This window comes from Neopelma chrysocephalum, unplaced genomic scaffold, assembly GCF_003984885.1.
Source record: "Neopelma chrysocephalum unplaced genomic scaffold, ASM398488v2 Primary Assembly neopelma1_96246, whole genome shotgun sequence".
In the NCBI taxonomy this organism is placed as follows: Eukaryota; Metazoa; Chordata; class Aves; order Passeriformes; family Pipridae; genus Neopelma; species Neopelma chrysocephalum.
Window position 1 is genome coordinate 399,327 of NW_020924895.1, and position 26,206 is coordinate 425,532.

The following is a 26,206-nucleotide window of genomic DNA, read 5'->3' on the forward strand; positions in this document are numbered from 1 at the left end:
AGAGCTAATAATTCTAACTTCAGAAACTAAAAATATTGTATATAGGAACGAGAGTGTCTGCCAGAGACCTCCACAGGGATGAGTCAGAAATCTCAAGAACAGTGGCCCACAACAACAGAACAAGACCTTTACAACAACGTTTGGATACAGAAAGATGGTAGCTACTGACCTGACACAGTCTGCTGAGCAGCTGGGCCAGGACCACACATAACAATTTAATCCAGCACCTCTTTTACTGAAAATGAATAACAAAACCTTAATAAATCAACAATTACTTATTGCTGTATTTGGGGTAATAAATTCTTTAGTTTATCAGTAGCTTGTGGCTTCCATAGCATGTTCTTTGAACAGTTTGCCTTTCAGTTACATCCCCTTTCTCTCCTGAACAATAAATTAGCATTCTTTTTTTTTAAAGGAAAAGAGGGGAAAAAGAGGATATATTACAATTTTTTCAAAGCAAAAGGAAAAATGCAACATATTTTTGACATATATCTTAAAATAATATGAGGATAACTTTCTCTGCGTGTTAGATGCCTATGCATAAATAATAAAGGACGTTATGTTATTTACAGTGTTACACAATAAACTAAGAGCATCTCATTTAACATATAATCCATAAAGACAGTAAATAATGAAAACATCCATGTATGTACAAGATGTATTTACAATAGAATAGAGAATTACAAATGATGGTAATTGGCCATGTTCTTTGTCTGCCCTTCTCTGCAGCATTTCGTAGGTGCTTTTTTTGTTTCTTACTAGCAGTAAGTCCCAGCTGATGGTAAGTAGCCACACTGCAGGGCCAAGAAGTGCTCAACAGGCTGAGAAGTGTGTCCTTTGAGGAGACACTAGTTTGCTATCCTGGATGCTCAGGAAACTGCTTGCAATGTGTGTGAGAGAAGCAGGGAGATGCAGCATTGTTGTTTTGGAGGACTGGAAAGAAGAAGCTTTCCTTTTCCCTGATAAAGGCAGTGATTAATCTCTTAAAACCTGGGGGTGTTGGGGTGGCTCAAGTGAGGAAGAGAATAACTGGGTCAAGAGGAGGAAGTAGGCTTTTCTCTGTTACATGAGAACCTCTGTGGAGCTGTAATGATTTACACCCCCTGAGCAGGTAGGCCGTACCCAAGTTGTGCACAATATACTCCAGCTATACACCCCTTAAAGAAGCCTTTTGTCCTGGAATAACTCCTGCATATAAACACATACACAGGGAAAACTCGTGGCCAAAATTAAATGACATGGAAATAAACCAGGACAATCTCAACTACTCTGCCACCACTGGAATATTTCCCCCCTCTTCAAAGAATGTTTCCTCTTGCCATGACTTTTCAGCCAAAAAGCTGGCAAGGATTACACAGTGATGGCTCAAGGGTGTTGGGACTGCCTAGCTCAGAGGTCTGGGTACTGAAGCAAATATCCCCAGCAGGGGAGCTGGCCTTTCCCGTAGGCACTTGCTGGCTCTGCTCCGTGCTGCTGCAGCCTCCAGCCCCTTGGCCAGCAGGAGATGGCTGCAGCCTGCCAGCAGCATCTGTGGCCAGGTAGACTCGCTAACGTCTGGGTGTGGACTTGACTGATGTGAAACACCCTCACAGAGTATAAACACAAGTTAAGAGGTGGGGGGCTGTGTCCTTCTCTCAGTTCTGTGAGTGCCAAGCTAGGGCAATTCCCCGTTAACTTGCTGCTGCATGAATTGTGCTGTAAGGCTGGGTTCTCCACGGGGACCTAAGGGCTTAGGCAGCCATATCCCCATTTGTATTTTCTTGTTCTTAGGTCCATGTGAAGTCTCCAGCCTAATTTCATGCTTACCCTATAACACACTGTGTTTGTCCCGGGAGGGAGGAAGAGTGGGAACTGCACACCGCTTTGACTTTGAGGCACTGCAGCAGAAGAGGTGTGACATTTTTCCCTAGACCTGCACCAAATAAATCTCACAGGCACAGCTCCCAATAGGGAATTGCTCCTTCATTTTGTACTGGCCCTCTATAATAACAGTGTTAGTAGTCAAATAATATACTCCACTTCAAGGCATGTTCCCTTTCCATCCTGATTAATCTGTCTGGGCTATTAACAGACACTTCAGTGAGAGCTGGCCTTGTGGGTGATCTATACTGGAGGAGTTTACAAAAGACTTGTGTTATAATCTCTATTCTGCCACTAAGATGGGAATTTTTTTGGGAAATTTCTTGTTTCTCTGCCATCCTTTTTCTGTCTCATCTGTCCTGCAAGGTCTTTGCAATATCAGAGGCCTTCCTGAAAGGACAGATTTTCAAATGCCTCTGGAAACTCAACAGTGCGAATCCTTTGGAAACTCGTGGCCTTCATCAGGAAAGCCCACTTGGCCCTCTGAACAACTGAGTTGCAGAATTACTGGGGAGGTGGATGTTCTGCTGCATGGGATTGCAGATAAATAGGCATGACTTAAGGGATGAAAATGAGAGTATGATGTCTAGAATTTGTAGGGGAGCTTTTGTTTCAGTCTGCAAAGGCAAAGTGTGTTCAAGTACATGCCAACTAGGGAAAAATGGCAAAGGGGACTTAAGTCCAGACTATGTGTTTGCCATCTCCCATAGACTTCTCAAATAATCAGGGCCATTTCAGCCACCATGTAGCCCAAAGCTGTGCTAGTTTCCTAGCATACCAACATCCTACAACTTTGTTATCTTCTTCTTCCTACACCAAGGGGTTGTTTTGTTCTTTTTCTGCTGAATCTGGTGTTCAGGTAGACTCACCCATGTTTTTATTAGTATGATACAGTTATTTATACAGTGAGCTGCTCACTGATTTTTGTCATCCTGGCAAAGAGCTTCTTTTACTATACTTTGCTTTCAGGTCTCAAATCAATAGGACATGCTTTGTTCACCAAAACTCTTAAGCACATGCTTAACTTTGTGCATGTGCTGGGTGTGTAAATGGGAGTCTAGCACATGCTCAAGGTAACTTCTGCTGGGATTAGCATAAGCATATGCTTGAACAATTTACTGAGTCGGGTCTTTAGTTCCTCAGGTTTGCATCTCACAAAATTTCTTTGACGTATTTCTCTTCATTTAACTGGGACCAGAATGTGGCCCAAAGGATGAGTGTAGTTTGGCTGAAATTCTTTTTTTCTTGACATGGCTCTTATTTTGAGCTCAGTAATACCTGTAAAACATATGTTCTCATTTTCAGAATCCCCAGAGTCTAGGAAAAGCATTTGTTTTCCACATCAGTCCTGAGTCAATGCTGTGCCAACTGAATACACAACAAAAAATCAAAAGAATAGAAGAGGCAGAGTGACCCTGACTAAACTGATAGGAATTCAGTGCAAAAGAGGCCATTTGCTTCTGTCTGGATGGATGCAACTGCTCCAGCACTGACAGCATCCTTGTTCATTACTGGTCAAAGACTTCAAGACTGTCACTGGCTATATAAACACTGATATCAGTCACACATGCGTTACTGTGGCTGTAACCCACATGGTGTGCTTGACTTCATAAGTGGCCTTTGCATCATCCTTGCCTCTCTCTACCCAAGTAATGGAGTAAAAAAAGGCAAGTAGAAATAATCTCCATACATCTGCTATGTCCTTCCTATGTGCCCATACTTTTTAACCATTCAGCAAATCAATTTCTTCCCTGAAAAGCATTTCTGTGTCCGAGAATAAGCCTTACTCCTACAGCAAATCTAACAATGTATTGCTAGAAGCTTGTCAGGGTTCTTTCTGAGAAGGAGAAAAAAAGGGAAGAAAAATTGAGGGGAAACAAAAGAATAAATTGTGTTTTAGAAAGCAACATTAAAAAATAGAGGTGAAAACTGATTGCACTTTTATTAGTGGCATTTGTTTTCCAGCTAGATCTCTTCCTTGCTTGGTTACAGATATCTGCTATTATATAAATTTTTTTAAAATTTTTTCCTTTTTTTTTTTTTTTTTTTTAATAGAGTATTGGGTTCAAAGCCTCAGTTAACTTAAACCCATTTCCTAAGGGATAACTAGAACAATTAATATCTGGAAAATAATGAAATGGCAGCTCCTAGTGATTACAAGCTGACCTCTGATTAATAATATATTTGGTTTAAAATCACAGTATTACTTTCTTTCTATAAGTAACATTATTTAATGCAGGTTGGTGCTTTTTTTTCATTTGTATGTTTTTTGTTATCCTGCTGTAATTAATAGTAGCATGCTGTTGGATCTACTATTATCCCAGTGCTCAAAGAAGCAAACCTTTTGGCTGGCAGAGAGCAGACAAAATTCATCTCATACACAGGAAGCAAATAAAAGTTCTCATAGAAGAAAAAATTTTTTTTTTTCCAGTTTTTTTATCTTTTTTTTTTCCCCTTTTCTTTTTTTTCTTTTTTTTTTTCTTTTTTTTTTTTTTCTGTCTGTGTGTGTGTATGTGTGTTCTTCTGGTACGGTAGAGTGGGAGTGCCATTACAGGGCTTTCTGATCTGGGGATTCTACAGCAAGCGACCAGAGGGACTTCTGCAATTCTTGCAAATCATACATCCAGTCATAATGCAGTGCACAAAAAAGCTAGGACAACTGAGGGCTAAAAGATTTTGCAAAATACTATGGGACAGCCATCATTGTAACTGTACAAAACTTGCTCTCAACTTAACATAACATAAAGGCACCATTGATATCTTTCCCCATTTTTGAAATACTGTAAAAAATTGCTACATATGGCACATAACACATTTGTACATACGTATATTTAATTTATAAAAGTTTTTTTTTTCCTCTCCTGTTTTCTATCAGCGGAATTGCTAAAATAAAATAAATCGTTTAATTTAAAGGTGGAATACTTCATTATATAAAATAAAGTTTTACATGTGAATCTATGTGTTTTATGTTTTATACAGCAATAGGGTCTTGGTTAGCTATCGCACTGGACAACCTTGCTTGCAAGTCTTCTGGCGTGGAGAAGCGGTTTGCCGGGTTAGTCCTGCTCTCAGCCAGCCGGAAGGCAGTGGCCGGCTCCAGACCGGTCGCCCCAGGGTTGGGTATGCTCAGGAACGGTGTATCCTCGCCTATTCTTTCATCTTCGGTTTCGGTCTCAGAGCTGCTGCTCTCAGAGCTCGTGTCGGAGTCCACTTCCACCCTGCTGGAAATGTGGCCATTGGGCTTTGTTCTTTTGACCCTCCGGCTGTTGGTGAGTTTCTTTGGAGGCTCCTGTGCTGGTTCGTACTCCTGCGTGGTCTCGTACTCCTCGTCCTCCACTATCCGCAGAGGACTCGGTGGCAGGCTGTTGCTCTCGTGGGTGGCATTGTGGTGAAAGGAGTTGAATTGCTGAAGGTGGTGGTCATACTTCTCGTGTAGCTGCAGTGGGGTCACCAGGAGCAGTGGTCGCTCCTCTTCTATGAAGGGACTCACTGCCACTGAGGGGATGGAGACGGTCAAGCTGGAAGCCGGTGGTGACATTGTGGAAGGGCGGGACTTGGGAGAAGTTGGAGTGTGAAAATCGACGGGTGACATGCGAGCTGGTGTGGTCATAGCTGAGACATACCTGAAGAAAAGAGATGGGGAAAGGTTGCAAGCACAGGAGCAGTGGTGACCTGTGAACACAGCAGCTCACGTGGACTGGGAGAGAAACAGCAGGGATCCCTTAAGGTCCCCAGCATCCTTACACAGGGCTACCAGAGAAACTTTCCTGTTGCTATTAATCCTATAAACTGCTGACTTCTGGGACGCCAGACAAAAACATTTAAGAGCAGGAGGAGCACAGCAAAGCCCCCAGATCTGTTTGCCTCACAAGAGCCATGGAGATGCTGTAAATTATTTGCCAGAATAACTTTCTGGAATTAATCCAGGAATGGGATTCAGAGACAGAGGGGCTGCCAGAAACAAAATGCATTTGCAAGTATTTTCTCAAAAGGGAAAAAGGCTTCTGCACTTCTGGAAGGATTTGACCAGAACTTGGGGTGCATGTGAACAGACAGGAGGAGAGAAAGGAAGGGAAACAAAGGGCAGTCCTCTTGGGGCTTCATCCTCTTCTGGCAACCAGATTGTCTCAGGCTAAGGAGGAAAGTAATGTTTGGATAAAATCTAGAGCCAGATTCTTCTACTTTTAATCGATGGGGGTAGTCAGAGAAGTATTTGCAGCACCACCCCAGCAGCTTTGTGCTGCTCCACTGCTTGTGTGCTAGTTACCTTGGTTGTCTGCAAAGAAACATGGAGTATCATTTGTCCTCTTATGGGAACAAACACTAAAAGATAGGATTGTCTGGCCTAGTCTTCATGATATCTCTGCAAAATTTGTCCCTGTTTCTGTGGGAAGGGTAGTGGTCAAAAGTGATTTCTGAAAATGAAGCTTAGGTGCCATTTCAGAGTCTGTCCCAAAGAAAGAGGACAAAAATTGTGAGACTTTCAACTGGTTTGGATCAGTAGAGATTCTCTGGGGTCATGTGTGTTCATGCCAGGTGAGGATCTGCCTGAAACCCCTTGATTGAACGCACAGTTCCCAGCATGAAACTTTGCATAGTTTGGTTTTGCTTTTATTCTTATTCTAAATTCACCTGCTTGAATTTAAGCTGTGTCCAAAATTAAAATCTTAAGCTCCATCTCTTACCCAGGCCTATTGAGAAAAGTTGTGTGTCTATGATTGATGTAGCTATTTAATTTTTCATCAGTGATTTATTTATCTGAGTCCGAAATTACCAAAATAAATCTGAATCCAGCTTTCTTATCCAAGTTATGACTCAATTGCACATATTACACTTGATTAAAACAGAGTTACTGTAAAAAAGAGAAAACGGGACAGATTCTGAACAGATGTGTAGTAGAGTAAATTAAATTCACTAGAGGAACATTGATTTACCTCAACTGAGGAACAGGAGAAAGAAAAACAAAACTGAAATTATGCATGGGAATTAATCAAGTTGGTTGGGCAAAGGACAATTAATAGGTCTGTGCATTGGAGGAATTAAGTCATTCTTTCTCCTTCCATGAGTGAGCTTTTCATCCCTTTCACATTTTTAAATAGGCATCGTCTGAAAAAAACGAAGCCTTTCTACTTCACCACCTGGTACAGTGTTGGATATACATCTTCATGACACACTGGATTTTAGCTAAACTGGTTCTGTTAACGCATTAGGTTAGTTAAATGTGTTCAACATACTGTGCACGCTTCCAGCAGCGTCAAGTTACTCCTACTGGAGTGTTTGTGCATTCACACATTTCTGGTGTGTTCCCCCCACACCGTAACAGGGCAGTGCTAACTAGCTGCTGTCTGCAATCTGAGGCACAGGAGCTGAAGCTGTGCAGCTCTAGCTACATCCTGAAAAGAAGGTTAAAAGGTGATTGATCTTCATGGTCAACTATGCTGGCTCAGTGAAAGGGGATCAGAGTGTATCCACGGCCATCCAACAAGCATTAACTAGTTGTGTGCTGCCAACTCCATCGTATAGTCCAGCCTTTTGTGTAGAGATAGTGTTTTTTGATCTTCTCTTCTGTAAGACAGCTAAGGACATCCAAGATAAAACTGCTTGGGTTCTCTGCTTTTCTAAACAGGTGACAGGGCATGAGATTCAACAAAGGGATAGGGCAATGCAAAAGAACCCCTCATAATGTCCATTCTATTTCATTTCAAAATTGTGAGGTATCTACCAATTCATACCATATTTGATGACTTCAGGAAGTAATTCGTCAGCTCTCACATTACTTTATGTTTCAGAGTAATTTTTAGTTGCAAGTAACTCTCATTCTCCTCCTTAAATACACACACATACATGCGATCCATCTAGGGAGCAATTGGCCATGTATTTCCTGCTTGCTAAAAATAGACCAGGCCTGCAATTAATGCCCAGGGAACTATCATCTCCTGCATTCCAAATTCTCGATCGCTTCAGGCACAGGTCAGGCTGTCAATGCCTGATGAATTATCCAGAAATGTTGCTGCTTTTCACTTGTAGCACAACCTTCAGGAGACACAATAATTGATGAAATGCCTTCTTTCTTCTCAGCAAAACAAAAAGGAATGTGCTGCTCCCCACGCTCCCTCCCCCCCCAGAAATTAAGCCTAAACAGTTCATATCAGAATGATGCTCTGGTTGTCCCAGGCAGTGCAAGGAGACAGCATGAAAGATCTTCACTTCTCACATGCAGATGCCCAAATATACTAAGCTGCAATACTCGGCACTGGCAGGCGTGTGCCCACACATCCTGTGCAGTTCCCAGGCTGCAAGACAATGTGGTATTTACTGCTACAGGTCCTGGTCCAGCAAAGCACTTAAGACATGCTGAGCTCTACCCGTGTGAGCAATCTCACTGATTTCAATGGGGCTACTTGCACGATTAAAAGTTAATCTTGCTGAAGTGCTCTGCTGGACTGGGGCCACGGCTGTTTGTGTCATGTGAGCCATCTATCTTGAAATTAAATTCCATGGTAAATAACGGATAAGTTATAAAGAGAGAGCTAGTTTACTACCCTTAGTGGCACTACACGCAGGGTCCTTGCTCAGTGGGCCCTCTTCCTGCTGCTAAGCAGTTTTTTGGATGACTGAAAATGGTTTTTGCTGCACTAGCACATTCATTTTTCCAGAAACCACAGTTTGTCTCCTGCACAACTCAGTCTCCTTGGGGATTGCCTGGCTGCATTTTTGACATCATGGACATCCCACAAGATCAAATTCCTTGTGATTTCGAAGTGCTCAGAGAATTGGTCCAGTAACCCTCTGTTTCCCTTTTCTTCTGCCTGTGATTCCTGGGAGCAAAACCCTCTTTAAATGTCTTGTCTCTTCTCAGTCTTTCTTTTGCTATTCTGAGGCCATCACATGCTCCTGAGGCAAAGTGCTAGCCTAAACCTAAGAGGAATTTTTTCAGTAGAAGTTTTCTTGCAACTCATGCACCTCGAGGCAGACCTCAGGAACTGATGAACCAGCCTTTTCAGAGAAAAAATTACTTTGTTGGAAAACTCTTGGCTAGATTTATCTCTAACTACTCCTGATTTAATAAAGACTTGGGTCCTTCTGGCTTGCACTTTGTGTTCCTCACTTTTGTTTTATAAAAGGTCAACGGGAATTTTTAAAGAAGATAAAAGGTTTAGGAGCTGGAATCCTCCAGAAAGGAGGTGGTGGCATAATTACTAATACTGCTTAGGAGTCCTCAGTGCCTTCCTCCTCTGGATCAATACACTGCTGTCTCCCTACAAAATCCCTCCATTTCCTCATTTGCATCTTCTAACAAAAGGATAATTAGGCAAAGATCTGGAAATTTCTGACTAGTTACTCCAATGGAGCTTTTCCAAGTGTGAACTGCTGGCTAATAGGAATAAACCCAGTAGAGGCAAGAAGGGAAGAAATGCTTCTAGTAGACTTTAAACTACTATTAGGCCCTCCACAAATGAGGACATGTGTGCTCTACACGAACAGCTGCACCGTTGGGTTTTCTCCTGCGCTCCCAAGCTTTGAAACCACCTGGGAACACCAGGCCTTCCCGGCTGAAAGCAAAGAGGTGGTGTGTCCTACCTTTCACTGTGAGGAGAGTCTCGGTAGGAGTCAGGGGTCTCTCTCGCATGCCGGAGGAAGCTGTTGCCTTCCCGTGGGCCACCGATGCCGTTGAGGCGGCCCCGGGGCCCTGCTGGGCTGGCGTGCCGGCTGTTCTCCATGGAGGAGCTGACGAGCACCGAGTGGCTTTCAGAGAGGATGCTTTCAGTGTGGCCGTTACTCCAGCTGGAGAGCAGCAACCAGGAAAAGAGAAAAGGAAAGCGTAAGATTGGGCTTTGCTGGCAGAGGCATATGAGCAGAAGTTTAGCCAGGGGATAGGAAGTGGCTCTGTTGCTGCTCAGGATGTACAGCCTTTGGGTTGGCAACAGGGGCGGCAGAGTTTTGTGAATTGTATGGATCCACACACATCAAGATGATTTTATGTGTATGGATAAAAGGAAGGAGGGCTTTCCAGTCATCACAGCTGTCACTGATTTAGCAATTTGCACATACTAAAAATTCAAAGTGACAGTGTTGGAATGCCATTCAGATGGCTCCTTGTAGATTCACGGGAAGATAATTAGTTAGGTGATATGACATCAAATATTGGTAGTCTTAAAATGAAAACACCATGGAGGGAACATAGATCCTCCCCAGTTTGTTTTTTCACACATCTTTCTGGTTTTGTAACAGCAATAAGTCATCTATTACACGTGCCATTTGCCTTCCCCCTCCAATACCTGTGGCTAGGTGTCTGGGTGACTGTCACGGAGTGGTGTGTTGTTGAGGTGTAGTGGCTCGTAGAAAATGAGGTCTCTGTTTCTCGCTCGATGACATGCTCACTGGAGATTACATTTTTCGAAACATACTGCTGAAAAAACCCAGACAAACCTCAGGTTTACAAACTGTAATTCACAGCACGTTTGTCGACACAATTTCTCCCCACATTGCAGTCTTTTACATGTGCCAAAGCACAAATTTTGTCACGTAAATACATGCAGAAACCATATTAACACACTTGAGCGCATTCATGTACACCTCTGCATACACACCCCATCTAGACTCAAATTAGGAGGAGATAAATGAAGAAAGTAGCAAAGTTTTGCATTCCAATCAAGCTATAAACAACATATGTATTTAACAAGACATCCTCACAGACAGAGACTTGGAAAGGCAACCCCCAACCATCAGGTACACCAAAAATACTATTCTCTGATGAAGAATTTGGCACTAGTTAGCGGCAGTAGTTTCTCCACCTGGGCGGAGAAAGCCAAGAGAAATCAGTCACCAGCCTGCAGCAGTTGGAGGTTTAAAACCTGCGGGGTGAGCTTTCCTGAGGCTCTGGCAGCCCAGGTTGAAACGTGGACAGTGAAACCTACATTCACCAGCTGGACGTTGTCCGGCGGTGGGTTGGGGTGGTGCGGCCCGTTGGCCATGTTCATCACGTTGTTCCTCTCCGAGCGCAGGCTCTGCCGGAGGCGGTCATGCAACTTCTTCCTCTGCTTCCTGCGCACGAAACACGGAAACGATTTTAGTAGACAGAAGGAAAGCAGCTGCACCTTTCAGCACGTCGATGTTGATGACAATAATGTAGCATCACTTTTTTTTTTTGCCAGAATTTCCCCGCGCTGCTGCAAGAGCCTGGGGCGATTCCGAAGGCCGCGGGTCTAATTGCAGCTGGAGCTGTGGGGAGCTGCAGAGGGGGAAGGAAGTTTGGGATCCCTTCCAGGAGTCAGCAGGCCACAGGGGGGATGGGAAAAAGTGTGAGGAAAATGGAAGCCATTTCTAAGCAATGCTCTGTCTCAGGAGAAGGCCTTTTCTCTCCTCAGAAGGGAAAGGGGACAGATTTTAACCCAGTGACCATGATGCTCTCACAAAGGCACAGGCAAGGTTTCTGAAGTCCATTGGGTTACACCACTCTGTTCACCACAGTGAGCCGAGGTGGCTGTGCCTCAGGCCTTGCTTGCAGACACTGGAAAACGATCTTTGTGAGGTGGCAGCTGCGTGTTTTTTGGGTGATATTCATCCCCTGTCTCAGCAGTGCACTTCAAATTCATAAGCGTGTTAAAGAAGTGAAGGGTGCAGAGGAAGCCTCAGAAATCCCAAGTGATCGACTATGTGAGGTATGCCTGAGCCTGCAGACTTCCTGGCAGCTTTGGAAGGTTTCATTTTAGCAACATCAGGTTCACTCTGGAACCTAATGATTAGCAGGTGGATGCCATGGCTGCTAATGCATTTAGTAGAACCACCTATGTACTAATGACATGGTCTCTGGCTGACTTTGGTGCTTCTACTTTGTCCCGTCCTCAGCTGCTCTTTCCCCACTTGCTATTAATATATAAGTCATACGAGGAGTGGCTGAGGGAGTTGGGGTTGTTTATTCTGGAGAAAAGAGAGACTCAGGGGTGACCTTATCACTCTCTACAACTACCTGAAAGGAGGTTTTAGCAACGTGGGGGTTGATCTCTTCTTCCAGGCAACTAGTGACAGGACAAAAGGAAATGGCCTCAAGCTGCACCAAGGGTTGTTCAGGTTGGACATCAGGAGAAATTTCTTCATGGAAAGGGTTGTTAAGTATTGAAATAGACTGCCCAGGGATGTGGTGGAGTCACCATCCCTGGAGGTATTCAAGAAACGATTGGATACGGCACTTAGTGCTATGGTCTAGCTGATGTGGTGGTGATCAGTCAAAGGTTGGAGTCCATGATGTCAGAGGTCTTTTCCAACTTAAGTGATTCTGTGATTCTGTAATCCTTCTGTCTCTCCTCAGAAGAACTTTTCAGGAGATCATTACAATTTGTCAGCAACAAAACTTACAGCACAGTAAAACCTGGCGCTGGGAAGGCTGTGCAGAACACACTAAACAGTACACCAAAATGAATACCTAGAGAAATAGCTATTCAATTTCAAACTTTATTTATCAATATTCCCCAGTTTTGTCTAATTATGCTGGAGAACTTCCACCATACTGCCACAGAATCTGTGGAAATGAAGGGAGGATGCAGGCTCCAACACACTGTGGAGTACGTGTGACCTTGGTGTGGCAAAAGCTAAAATACATACAATTCCCTAAACTGTAAGCAGAATGCAGACAGTGTTGGCAGGGTAGGACAATATAAGATATAATAATTTTCAATCCTGTTGTGAACTCAAGGGGACTATTCTAAGCTTTACAAAAAGCAGGGGTGAGGGAAAACAATAAATATGTTGAAGCTTGATAGCCAGGAGAGCTTAAAGAGAATGAAAACATTACTTGACACACAGAGCATTTTGTGTGTTTTCTCTGTGTGTATGTGCTTGGACAGTGGAAAATGGTTAATTTATATTGCACCACATGAATGGCATAAACTGAGATGGCTGCTTTGGAAATGCTCCTGTCTCAGAAGGATACAGTCCCTGATCCATATGGACTTTTTCCTTTAAGGATAACCAGGCATCATCTTAGGACACGTAAGTGGTTAAGGTGGATGGAGAGTGCAGCGCCAGGAGACATTTGAGCAGCTGCCCGAAGACCTGACTAGGCTGAAAAGTGACACTTGAGCAAGGGTTTAACTTGATTTCACAGCTCCCTGAGATCCTGAAGACCTTGGGAGCTGGGGACAACCTGAATTTTTTTGAGATGGTAGAGAAAGTAGGTTCTTGAAGGAGTTTATCATCTGCAGGACTGAGATCCTGGCACATATAGCCTGGGAATCTGTCCTTAGGAAACCGCGTTGCTTCCCAGGTGTTTGCATTTGCACGCTTCCATCTGTGCCGTTTGTCCTCTAGGAAAAGGACACTGACTAAAAAAAAAGAAATTACTCCACAAAGCTGAGAGGAAAGAATAATGCAAAAGCTAGTGTGTATTTCACTTATTTTAAGAAGCTTTTCCCTTAATGTAAATGACTTGAAAATAAAGCGCTGCTGAATTAAGACTCAGTGTCTGAAGATATTGCCTTAGCAATTGACCAGCAAGTATCTCTTGTGAAGAGACCAACAAAATCTGAGCCACTACATTTTATTTATACTGCTCTCCTAACACCATTCCCAGGATTCCTCCTGGTTTCTGGGTTTTCCCCTATTTGGAGAAAAGAGCATATGGAAATCACCTTACAGATAGCTGTCTGGCATCACTGCTGCATTTGGAGGGCCATGAACTGGCATGGTGCTCTCATCAGCTGCGTTGGAAAACATTTCACTTTTGGCTTGTGGTGACTGCTGATGTCTGTGGCAAACAAAGCATCCAGACCCTTGATGGGTTCTGGGGGCTCTTTATATAGAAAATTCTACTTCAAACATACTGTTTGTTGAAATTCATGGGGATGTCTTGGCTGATTTCAATGAACTCTGAATCAGGAAATATACTATTTAGCTGCTGAGCCTTGCCAGTTGTCATTTCTGAAAGCAGCAATTGATCTGATTATTTTATAACTGTTTCAGTTGTTCTTCACTGACCACTGGCACCACGTTATGGGTGGGAGCAGCTCTATGTGTGTGTGTGTTTGTGTGTGTGTGTGACTCTCACTGAGGGGGAAAAATGATCTCTCTCCTCCCCCACATTTAACGCATCCATTATTGGTGAGGCCTGTAACAAAAAACAACAACCCAACTGCCAATCAGACCCTGAAACAGTAAATCAGGTTTATAGAAATGTGGAATATTTATGATAAGGGTTTTCTGTATTTTGGTGGGGAGATTTATAAGAGCAGCCAGAAGTTCTGGCAGCAGAAATTCTGCTGATGTTCCGTGTAATTTATGGTCCAGGGTGCCTCATGCATGTTTGAGAGTCACCCCCAGTAATTTAGAGACTCAGAGAATGCATTTAAGTGCCTACTTTTGCATTGAGAGCACTTTTGTGTTCATTTTTTTGGCCTTTGGTGCATAGTAACTTTTAGCACCATTAATCTTGTCTCAAGTACAAACAAACTAGGCTGATATGTAAAATTTACTGCTGGGTAGCAACATGATTCCAGTGTTGGAGTTTGTTCCTTTTCAGTTGGGGAAACTGGTTCGAATGGGTGATAGGAAAAAAAAAAACCCAAACCAAAAAACCAAACCAAACCAAAAACCCCCAAACCCCTTAGAAACCTTTCAGATACCTGCCTTATTTTGACACTGCTGATGGACATGGAGACCTGCACTCATCTGGCTTGGGCCAGAGCACCCTGGCTATAAGTTTGTCTCTTCAGCTCAGCTCTGGAGAAACCCAGATAAAACCTTATGCTCAGAGGAATGGAAGCTACAGTCAACTGGGAAGGCCCTGACCAACAACCAAAGATATAAAATAGAAGAGAAAAGTTTACTTGGTTTTGCAGTAGGCCACCACACACATGATGCCAACTACTAGAAGAGCAATGCAAATGCCAGTTATGGTCAGCACCCGTTTCTGGTACAATTCCTCAGCTTCTAGAAAGGGACAAAAAAAGAGAAAGTCACAACATGGAGGGTGGCCAGGCAAGGAGCACATCATCAACAGCTGGCATGCTACAAACCACTCCACAAATTCACACAGCCACACAGACACGGCCACCACACTTCAGGCAGACTCATTATTAACTGCAAGGAAAACAGAGCTACACCACAAACTCTTAACACAATGGTGGAGATGAGTACAATTACAGTCAAAAGTCAGTTTGTTTTTTTTTTTGGTTGGTTGGTTGTTCTTTTGTTTTGGTTTTTTTGTTTGTTTGTATTTTTTGTTTCATTTTTGGTTTTTTTGTTGTTTAAGTCAACAAGAATAATATCTAAGCAACAACTTCACAATTGACAAACACTCAGCGATTGCTGGAAATAAAAATTCAATGTGCTAAGGTAATAACATGAATTTGCAAATGTTTTGGAAGTTTTACTTTGCAAAGACAGCTGGAATGAAAGCCAATTTTACAGGTCTTAAGAGAAACTTATTTTCTTATTATCTTTTTTGGATTGTTTTCATATCCAATGTCCCTCTGCTCCCATGTCAATTTGTATCTCAGCTGTCTTTACAGGAGAGATTTCAAAATATTCTTCTACATTTGAGACATGAGCTTGGCTTGTAATTATATCACCAATGGAAATGAAGATATGTTTTGAGCTCTGGTCATAAAATGCAGACTCTTCCTCCAGTGCTCTCCTAAAATGCAGCAATATCAACAACCAGCAGTGCCTTGTATGAGAGAAATGTTGAGCTTCTATTTGCATCTCTTTGTGATCAACAAAGGAACTCTCTATCTAGGGTGGCAGCTTGCTCAGTGATGACAACTTCTTACCGATCTCATTCATCGGAGATATTTCAGTATTACAAAGGTGTTAGTAGCACTGGTAATGTTTGGGTTGGAGCTACTGATGCTTTCCAGCCTTGCTCATGCTTGGCAGAGAGCACTGCTGAGTGCTCTGCTGGGGAAACGTTATGCGGGGAGTGCTGAAACAGAGGCGCATTCTGTGCTGACGCTTCACAGATGTGGATTTGCATTCCCACTTTTAGGACAAAAACGGATGTCTAGTTTTACTCAAGTCTTATTTTTGATTAAGCAGACAGTCTGATAATGACCTGCAACATTGACCACAGTTGGAGTACCAGCAGGTGATTAAAAATAAATGAATGAATTAGAGCTGCACAGCTTTGCACTGCCTTTGGGATAAGAGCCAGCGTTATTCCTGCTGGAAGGGGCTTACATGAACATATAAGGTCTGTGGAGCAATTCACCAGGAGGTACAGAGGTGTACAATGGTCCCTCACATGTGCCATGTGTCTCTGTCCAAATGATGTGCTGTCATAAATGACACACCAGTTCAGGGAAAAATACTCCTTACTGAAGAGGCATCAGCCTTCCCTTCAAAGTGTTTCCTGAGCTTGACAGGTTTAGTTTTAAAGTTGCTGTGAGCAAGGGGCAAATACTCCATGCAACAAACCGAAAAGCAAAAAGAAATCTTTAATTTCTCTGATACAATGCACGGCACCATGGAACAAATTTTTCCTACAAGCCAAACCCACTGCAAACCAAAACACCAGCAAACAGGTCACGAGCACTGTCAGACAAAATTAATAGCTCTAATTATTAACAAGGAGGGGAATGGGGGGGAGAAGAAGTGAGTTTGGTAAAACTAGAATGCTGCAAAAATGTATTAAAGAAAAAAATACTCCAAGAACAGAAAGTCAAAAAAGGGAAGGAAGAAAGGGCTGAAACTCCAACCAAACCAAACCAGGACAAAGAGAAAGAGAGGAAGGTGAAATAAAGGGAAAGACAAGATTAAAGGGTTGAAAAGTCAACTGCAGGCCTGGCACAACATGCTTGATACTGGAAAAAAACAGAGAGAAGAAATGCTTAGGGACAAAAAAAAAAAAAAGGTTGAAGCAGAGTGTGAAGGGATTTCTCATACAGCATAACTCCTCGCCTAGTTAGTGGCACTTGACCCCCTTCCCACTTTTGCTCCTTCTGAAAGCGCTTATTAGTTAGCCATGGAAATGGTGTATTACAAGGATGTCACAGGAAACAGGAGAATTGTGCTAAGCAATTTAGGGGCTAATTTGAAAAGCTTTGAATTTTTTTTAATTTATTTTTTTTAAACTGTCATGCCGTCAGCTGTTAGCTTGTGGAAGCAAAATGAGTAATGACATATCAACCTGTTTTTCTTGGATGAGGAAGGGAGAGGAGGAAGAAGATTAATTAACAGCGGAAACTCTGCTTGGTTGTTTATACTCAGGGAAAAATTGCGCTGGCTCCAGGAGGTTTGCTCTGGTGTGAGGCTGTTGCAAACGAGCTGGGACGCTGGCTGGTGATGGCCTGGCTGAGGTTGCCAGTGGGCTGAGGCTTGTTACTTATGTGCTGGACACTTGTGGGCACTCACCCCACTTCAGGGGACGGGGGATGCAGCAAGAGAGCAGCAATGCTCCTTCCACCAGCATGTCTGCTGGGACTACAGGTCTTGAGGGGCATGGAAAATTAAACCCCCCCGTGTCTGCTTTCAATGCCTCGGTTCCCTCCTGTGCCCCTAAAAACGAGGCTCTACGGACAATCTGGCTTGACATGGTGTGTGGGAATGGTGGTGCTGCCATGCCCTCCCCCAAAATCTGTGGGGGAATGTCTGCCTGGGAAGGCACGAGCCTCTGGGCATGCCGTGCCCAGCAAATCAGCAAGCTCTCAGGTAACTCTGGCTGTGTTTCTGGCTGACAGGGGACAGCAGGGGCCAACTGGGGGTTGTCCTTCTATCCTTCAGGGACCAATTTGCACGACAGGGGCTGCTGGTGACTGGGAGGGGACAGGGATTCTGGTCACGACTCTGCAGATGGCATGGTGCCCTGAAGACAAGCCTGGACTCTGTGTTTCAGGCCAGAAGAATTTTGCAAAGCAGGGACTGAACTCGTGTGGGGCACTTGAGGTTATACCACATCTTGCCCCAGAACTGCCTTCTCCCTCTGACCAGTATTAATATTTACGTTATTAAATATTAATAACAATGCCCAGCTAAGTAACATGTGCTGATCAAACTACCCTGAAAAAAATTAACAGCAGCCTTGCAAGGAAGTCTGTAAAGAATTGTATGTGCAGTGAAAATTTAGAAAAGGTTTGAGCCTGTTAATTATTAAAAACAATTTCAATATATTTTTTCCCATACAGAATGCTAGGGAAATCAAATCCACTTAAGACTTAAGTCAAGACATTAAATCCCTCTATGTGCAGTTTTTCAAACATGCACATTATGCAATTAATTTCACATCATTCTAATTTATACATAATTGGTTATCTATATGGTCTTAAATTTATTCTGTTGTCAAGTTTTTCTTCTTACAGGTCTCTGGGGATTTTTAAAATAATTTAATTCCAAGAGGTGGTTCCACTGATTGTTTCTTACACAAAACAAAATTTGCAAGTCAGATTTTTAAAGGATTTTAATTTAACTACTCAAGTGTTTATGTAGCCATGTATCTTCTACTACAATCTATTACTTATGAGTGAGAATTAATATTACCTTGTGATAATAACAAAAATGAGCTGGATTGTGAGTGGTTTTTTAAAATTAGGACTTGTAATGGGTTTTCCACAGTTCACAGCTTAAGCTAATGACATTTTGTGGGGGCATTTTTAATAAGAACACGAACTAAAACTGTGTGAAAAGCATCACCATCTGTTTTTTCTCACTTATGGACAATTATAGGAGATTCCAAACTAAAAGTGACCTGAATTTCAAGTTAGCCTATTCAAGAGATGAGTTATTTTTACCTCTGAATATGAATAGCTAGTCAGGTAAGTACAGTCTACTCATGAAGAGGACTTTAAAAATCTATTTCTATTATATTTAAAGCTGAGGTGTAAAAATACAATGCCAATGTTCTTGGTTGGATGCAATATGAGTATAGTATTAGAAATATTGAATATATTTGCTGCCTTGAGGATCTGGAGTCTAGTCTACTTAAATTCCTAAATAACTTCCAGTCCACTTCTAAGTTACAGACCTGGAAATGAATGTAATATATGCATATCATTTACACATATGTATAGGCAACTGATTTACACACCTAGATGTGGTTTTAGACACAAAACTTTGCTTGGAAACCAGAGCTCAAAACTGCAAATTTGCAGAATTTTAAGTGGCCATAACATTTTCTCTTTTTTAATATACGGGTTAGTCATTTTGCTTAATGCTTACAGTGTTCCCAAAACCTGGCAACCTTAGAAGAACTCAGCAAAGAAAATGTCAAAACTTTACAGCAGAAAAAGGAAAGTACACTATGTTATGATTACTTCAGTAATTCCTAGAATTCCTTAGGTCTGTTATATCCTGTCACTATTACCATTTTAGTGAACTGATCTCCACTAACACTTTGACAAGGGTTGTTGTTATAGCTGTATGATCCCTTCTAAAGCATAAAGAAATTGGTTAAGAACTGAAAAGGGGAGGTGGAGACAAAAAAAAAAATAAAAAGGGGTTTATCTCTCAGGGTCTAGAATCTGCAGGCTAAAAGGAATGATTGGTCCATACCCATAAATTCAATCCCAAGATGCTCTGCCAATGCAGAAAGTTGTCAAAAAAAAGAAAGAAAAAGGAAAAAGTTTCAGAAAAGAGCAATACACTGTACTCAAAAATAAATCACATATGAGAATTATGACTATTCTGTGTCTGCACATGAAACAGGACAAAGGGGCGCCCAGTTACGGGGGCAGTGCTCACGTATGCCCTCCTAAGCTATGTGACCAGACCTTCTGCAAGTCTTACACACAAAAATACGTATGTATGGGGGATCTGAGCAGCCATAGGAGCCATTAACCCTTAAAGATGTCGCTGAGATGAGAGGGGGCTACGGCCTGAGGATGCCAAGTGCAATGGCTGATTGGTTTCAGGCGGGACCACGAAAGCAAAAGGATGCTTTACAAAGGGCAGCGTCCCCCTGCAAATGGGTTGTGCATCACTCCCCCTTCTGGACCTGCTTCTATCCCCAGAATGCATATGCTTGCTCTTGTAGGTTGTGACCTGGAGGTGGCTGGCACTGTTTGCTCAGTGCTGGGAGTCCTTCTCTGCTTTGCAGATTGACTGATGCAGGGCTCTGGCTTCCGGAAAATGAGAAACCCAGCCCATTTTTCCCTGTCTTTGGGCTGTGCTGCCTTGGCAGAACAACTTGTTGGCCAGCTGGATGGACCCTAGGGCGCACGGCCTGATGCTCCACATGCCTAAATCAGCACCCCCAGGGCCCCAGTAGCTGGGGGTAAGGAGGAACACAGGTTTTCCTCGCAGCAGGTAACCCTTCCCACAGGGCCAACACCATAGCCGTGGTAGCCCTTGTCTTTTTTTGTTCTTGTGTGCTGTGAAATTTAAATCCAATCCTAATTTTCTCACCAAATAGATTTTTTAATGTAGTTTGCACACATGGAGAATGCAAATTCTTTGTTGCCAATCATTAAATTTTAAGGGTTAAGTAAGCTGGAATCCATCCAGGTCTCTTCCTAAAGAGCCAGTATTACATGCCTACCTGAACTCTGCTAATGATATACATTAGTTGCATAGAAAGCTTGGTTAAATCTTCAATAAAATGAATGACATGCCCATGCATATATATTACTGTAATTATGCTTGCTTATAGGTAAGACACCTCGCTTGAAGGTGATTTAATTTTAGAGGAAGTAATTCATATCATGCAGTTTCTACTTCAAATAATTCAATACGAAGTTGATACTTAAAACGGGAATATGTTCTGGCTGAAAAACCTGACAAAAAACATGCTGAAAAAACATGCATTGTTTATTCAAACCTACATGTTATGGAGCTCTTATTTATCTGTGGTATTCCTAGGTACATTCCCTAGACCTGATCAAAAGAAAGCAGAATATCCCAACGCTTCTCATTTTATAAACAGATTACTGTTTTTGATATTTTCCTATTTAACCCAATTATTGTTGCATAGTTTTTGCATGCAGTGTGGTTTCTATTGAATATTTGTCTAGGTGCTCTAAGAATAAATTCAATTAGTTATTTTTAACAGCTCAGTTTTCATTCTGGATGTGACTTGAGGAGGGACATGATAGTATTGGAGGAAAAAATAGGAAGTAAAGTTATTTAAAACTGCAACTGCTGAGGCACAGTGTCTACGGAACAAGAGGATGGTGCCTGGAAATGTGGAATAAATCCTCCAGAACTGCATGCTCCGTCCTTGAGTGGTGTGCCACAGCTACTGGGCACCTAAGATTTTGGGGTGGGTACTCTATAAATCTAGGTGGGTGTGCTGCCCAGTGAGAGGTGAGGACTACCTCAGTTCTTTTGTAGAGACCTTGCACCTGACAAAGGAAGGACACATTCGGATCAACTGCAACATCAGAGACGTCCAGGGAGACCCATTTCAACTCTGAGGCACCAAGGCGTCATGTTTCTTAAGTATTGTTTACTTTTCTTATTAAATGTGTTCTGTGGGTAATGAAAAATTTAAAAAGAAATTTTTTTTCAAGTAATTTGATTTGGAAACAAACTAAAATCCCCTAAGCTATCACAGAACAGAACCCCTAAATGTCAGACAATTCTGTTTGAGGGATCAGGATACAGTCTCTTTGTGACATTTAGGATCCACTTTGTATTAAAAATTTTGATTCATTTCAGTGGTACTCAGCCTGCAAAACAGGTTTTGAACTTTGAATTTGAAGGCCTATGGCTCCTGTAAAAGTGTTATCCTACAACTGGTTCGAGCCTTAGAAGCATGGAAAATTTGCTCTTTCCTAATTGAAGTATTCTATCATAGCAATTTTAGTATTTAATTAACATTTATTGAATAGTTTATAATGATAAACTGTCTTTTTTAACCTTGAGCAGAAGATGCACAATGGCATTTTTCAAATTTGTATCATTTGGGAGTCTTGGTCTCAGCACATAAAGTGGACAATTTAGGGTGCTGAAGGGCTTTTAAAAATGAAAATTTCCAGTACGATTGTATAGTAGCCTCATACAGATGTGAACACTTGAGAAATATATAGAAACTGAGAAATACTGAGGTAGCAAAATAACTAAAAACGTACTTTTGAAGATCTGTAGTTCATATGAAAAGACTGAAAAATCAAGGCCATCACAGAGTAAGTGAAGTTTTGGCCACCCTTCCAGGATATCAGAGCTTTCCTCAACTCTTGCCCCCTTTATTGCCTCAGACAGGTTTGTCTTGACCATACGAGGCAGGGGCTGTCATCTAAACAAAAATTTCCCTCTGCCCTTCTTGGTACTGTCCCCCTTGCTCATCAAGGATGGCAGAGCTGAAATGGACACAGTTTAAACTGGTGTCCCACGCTGAGGGAAGGCACAGACCATGTTCAATTCATGCCCAAGAAGGCCCAGAGCACACCCCTCAAGCTGAATTCACTGTTCACTAGTGAAATAAGCAAATCCACTGGCCCTTTGGATGGGATCCTTGGTCTATCTGGGGCATTTGAGAGGACAAAGGGTTTACCTGTGATTATGCTCTAGAGAAGCTTCCTCAACTGTCTGTTAATTCACAGCTCTGTAACTGTCTCTTATCCCAAGGATCATTCTGCACACTGTTGTTTTAAGAGTTCTCGTGCATAACTACACAAAAACTAGCCAAAACCTTTAATGCTAACTAATTATTTTTCCCCCATTTGCCTTGATTCCTCGACTTCAAGGGAGCGAATGTGTGAGCATCCAGATACAGCAAATATATCTGCACGGAACAGGTGTATTTTTGGAACACTCTGAGGACTGCCTTCTGCTGTCTTTAAGGAGCAGTGGTGGACCATGAGCCTCAAAGTCAAACCGGTCACAGCAGAACGGCAGGGTAGCACCCCTGCCAGCAGCTGTGACTGCTGTGCTCAAGGAAAGGACATTACAGGGTCTGACAGCGGGCTCCAGAGACCAGCAAAACACTAGCACAGTTTGTTCTTCAGTTTTCCTTGGACTACAAAGGTGGTAAGCACCAGCTGAAGGGGAAATGTGTGTATCTACAGTGCTGGAGGCACTGTAGCAGTGGGGAGTCTCAGAGTCGTCACCTCTCAGCAACCACTGGTTGTCCTATGGTTTGGTGTGCTTGCAAAGCTGGAAGCCAGCGTAAACAGTGAGTGTAAACATATGCTTTCCAGTAGCTTCCCTCAGGTCCATTCCCAGTTATGCTCACACTTCCATTGACAGAAAGGAAAGGCATTTCTATGGAAGAACTTTTCTTGAACTGGAGATTTACCTAATCTCCTGTGTTCCTTTTCAACTCTATTTCTAGTGCACTATGATAACTGAATTGTCTGGAGCTAACCAAACCACTGCCAAGATAAGCCAGTTATCCTTGCACTCTGTTGGAACAAGGGATTTCCAGAATGCTCAGTGGCAGCCTTGTTCTATCCTTGCGAAGACCCTCAGCAAAGCTCATAACTTCAGGACTCTCAAATATCAACTTTAGGGTAGATTTCTGAAGCCACTTTTCCTCAACAGCCAAATTAAGATAGTAACAGCTCATCGGTAGGCACACTTGGCTTGGAATCCCATTGACTCTTTCTTTCCAAATGAAGAAAGACCCTTCTGAAAGGAAGTAAAATTAGATATCACCATATAGTTCACACATACAATTTTGTCTCCTACTGGCACTCATGCTGTTTAGCATCCCAGTTTGCTCTGTACTTTGCAAAAGCTGCATCTACAGAGTTAAGTCAATCATCCACAACACTTGGTGTAAAATATGAGCTTGGCTTTATGCCCCAGGTGCAACATTTGCCTAAAGAGAACTCTCATTCTAAGCCCCCTCTTAAATGGTATGCTGTGGTCTTCTTTTGTTTTAATAATAAAAAGTATATAAATGCTTCTTCATTAATTTTTTTTTTAAGTATAAATGTACTCTCGATGGACATTTTCCAAAGCATCATTTTCACATCTCTCGTTGCATAAGAAACCAGGGGTTATAGTGCAGATGCAGGGTGGGCAGAAGTGCCAGAGGCTCACAGCCATGGACTGGGGCTCTCAGAGTAGCCTGAGGTAGGCAGTGGTGTGCTCTCCTCCCAGTGCATTTCAAGAAGAGAAAAGACTGGACCAACTCAAGTACTTGTGACTGAGCACAACCCTCGCAGCAAGGCAAGGGCATCTATGCCTTTTCCATGGAGGCAACTTGAGAAAATCTCGAAATGGTGTCTTTAAATATCCCAACTGAAAAACTAATGAAGGAAAACCCACCTAAACTCTTCTTTTTTTTTTTTCTTTTCTTTTTTTTCTCCTGGATAGGAAAACGAATTTATAATCAACATGCAACTGTTCTAAAATTTCCAGTGTAAATTCAGCAGCAAAAAATGGATCTCATATTTTTACACCACCTCCTTTTAAATTATTCTTCTAATATCAGGAAACCTTAACTGCACTTTTCACCACAATACACAGGAAAGGCCACTTAAATCTAACATTTGGTAAACAAATACTGTCATAGCATAAAAAATTTTCAAATCCATAGTTACCAAAGGCATTTTAAAAATAACTCACACTAATAAAGCTTTTAAATCAGGGCATAAAATACACACTTGAGTGCTGGAAGGTCTGGTCTCCAGTCATCACTCTTGGGATTTACATGGGTAGCTTCCATGATGGGCAGTATGAATTATATATGGTCGTTTTTCATCCATCAATATACAAGGAAACCTATGCATCTCTCCAGGCTCCAAAATGTCCAGCACATGCTTACAGCTTTTTGTCCTATATACTAATGGAAATTAAATTAGGATAGCCTATAGTCTTTCTGTGCTGGCAAGTAATCCATCAAAAAAATTGTTTCTATCATACTGCTCTTAGATCACAGTACATTCTGATGCCAGCAGCAATTAATTGTGCATAGTACACATGCATTAAAATGTAAGATCTAAGCAATTTTCTTATATGTTATCTTCAACTTTGCTATAGTCAGTGAGAGAAAGTAAGTATTTAGTGTACCCTCTATTTCTTCTCTGACTAATAATAATAATAATGATAATAATTAACCCACTCCTTCATGAGAAAACTGAGGGGATGTAACCGCAGTTCCTGATCCTACCAGAAGTCTGACACAAAGTCCTTTCTCTGTTTGTGTGTGTGTTTGGTACTTTTATTTTGCCAATTAATCTGAAATATTTGATCTCTTGCACCTGTTACCCCCAATAGACCCAAAATGTGTCAGACCCCATTGTTTCAGCCGTCTCCCTCCCTTTTCTTTTTCTTTATGTGCTCTTTCAACTGAAACTCGGACAATGAGGAGAAAGTACATTTTGATCCTGTTTGGCACGTGCTCATTAGAAACCAAGTAAACACCTCAATAACCCTTAACCTGTAGTTCCAAATGCAAATCTCACATACAAGTAAAGGATTGGCTACCTGTCCCTTTGTCAGGGGAGTGCTGCCCTGTACCATGATTCATTAGCTTTTTGTGGCAAATAAAATGAGAGACTTTGAAACATAATTCTAGTACTTTTTCTGCTTGATGTCAGTTGGGAGTCCGTATCACACGCTCAGTGTTAATTTCACAGAGTTCCTAAGTCTTGCATTTCCCCATAACCTCAATGCCAAACAATCCGGGAGAGTATTGCAATTGCTTTTTTTGTTACCGTTTTCATGCAGCAGGCAGAGACAATCAATATTAGGCCTTAGGCAACAAATCTAGTTACAGATTTAAAAAAAAAAAAACAAAAACAAAAACAAAAACAAAATTGAAGGAAAGATGCAGCGACAAGAAAGCAGCACCAACTGAGCATGCTTCTACTGCAGCACAGACAGAAAAGTAGTGGACGTACTGTAGAAGCTGGCCATTACGTAGTTTTGGCAGCGATCACCAGTAAATTCATTTGGGCACCTGAGAGGAAAAACAAACAAAAAAATGGTAGAGAAAAAAAAACAGAGAAAAGAGAAGAGGTGAATATATGCTAAGAAAGAAGCTCCTTCAGTGTGAACTGATATGACTTGGTGAGTTCACTTTCAGAAACTGAATCTCGGTTTAAGCATGTCAAAATGGCTCGAGGCGTTGAGAGCAACTCATTTGCTCTGTGGAAATGTAAAGAAATCCCCCCCTTGAAAAACCAGCCAAAACCAAACCAATCCAGATCAAAGTGTGTTTCACGATGTGAGACAGAAATTCACCATTCCAGAGTCCCAAATTGGTATTAGGATGCACTTTCCACAAGGCAGCAAGGACACAAGATCTGTACATCACTCCATGAGTTTGTTCTTTTAGGGTTGCACTTTACAGCAGTCTCCCAAACGAGAAAACTGCCAGTGTGTGCAAAACAAATGCATCTGTGAATGAATGGAAAGATCAAAAATCACACAAATGAGAAACATTTTGGAGGTCAATAATGCCATGGTGTACAGATTGTACTTTAGAGAATCAGTCAAAAATTAGTGAGTAAAGAGGCCAGTTCCAGCTGAA

General features: G+C 42.0%; 1 protein-coding gene across 5 annotated transcripts in view; it reads right to left on the minus strand.

The window, feature by feature from the left end:
• Positions 1–214: 214 nt before the first annotated feature.
• The window catches only part of NRG1 (neuregulin 1), a 32,267-nt gene continuing 6,275 nt past the window's right edge, over positions 215–26,206 (minus strand). Inside the window, exons 2-8 of one of the 5 annotated variants that reach the window (XM_027708460.1) lie at positions 25,575–25,633; positions 19,339–19,362; positions 14,682–14,784; positions 10,779–10,905; positions 10,140–10,267; positions 9,442–9,645; positions 215–5,483 (exon numbers count right to left, since the gene is read on the minus strand). In XM_027708460.1, the coding sequence (XP_027564261.1) occupies positions 4,832–5,483; positions 9,442–9,645; positions 10,140–10,267; positions 10,779–10,905; positions 14,682–14,784; positions 19,339–19,362; positions 25,575–25,633 (1,297 nt within the window). In that variant the 3' untranslated portion in view covers positions 215–4,831. Of the gene's footprint in view, positions 5,484–9,441; positions 9,646–10,139; positions 10,271–10,778; positions 10,906–11,252; positions 11,667–14,681; positions 14,785–19,338; positions 19,363–25,574; positions 25,634–26,206 lie in introns of those variants that run through there. The other 4 variants (XM_027708458.1, XM_027708462.1, XM_027708461.1 and 1 more) reach the window with 4 other exon arrangements.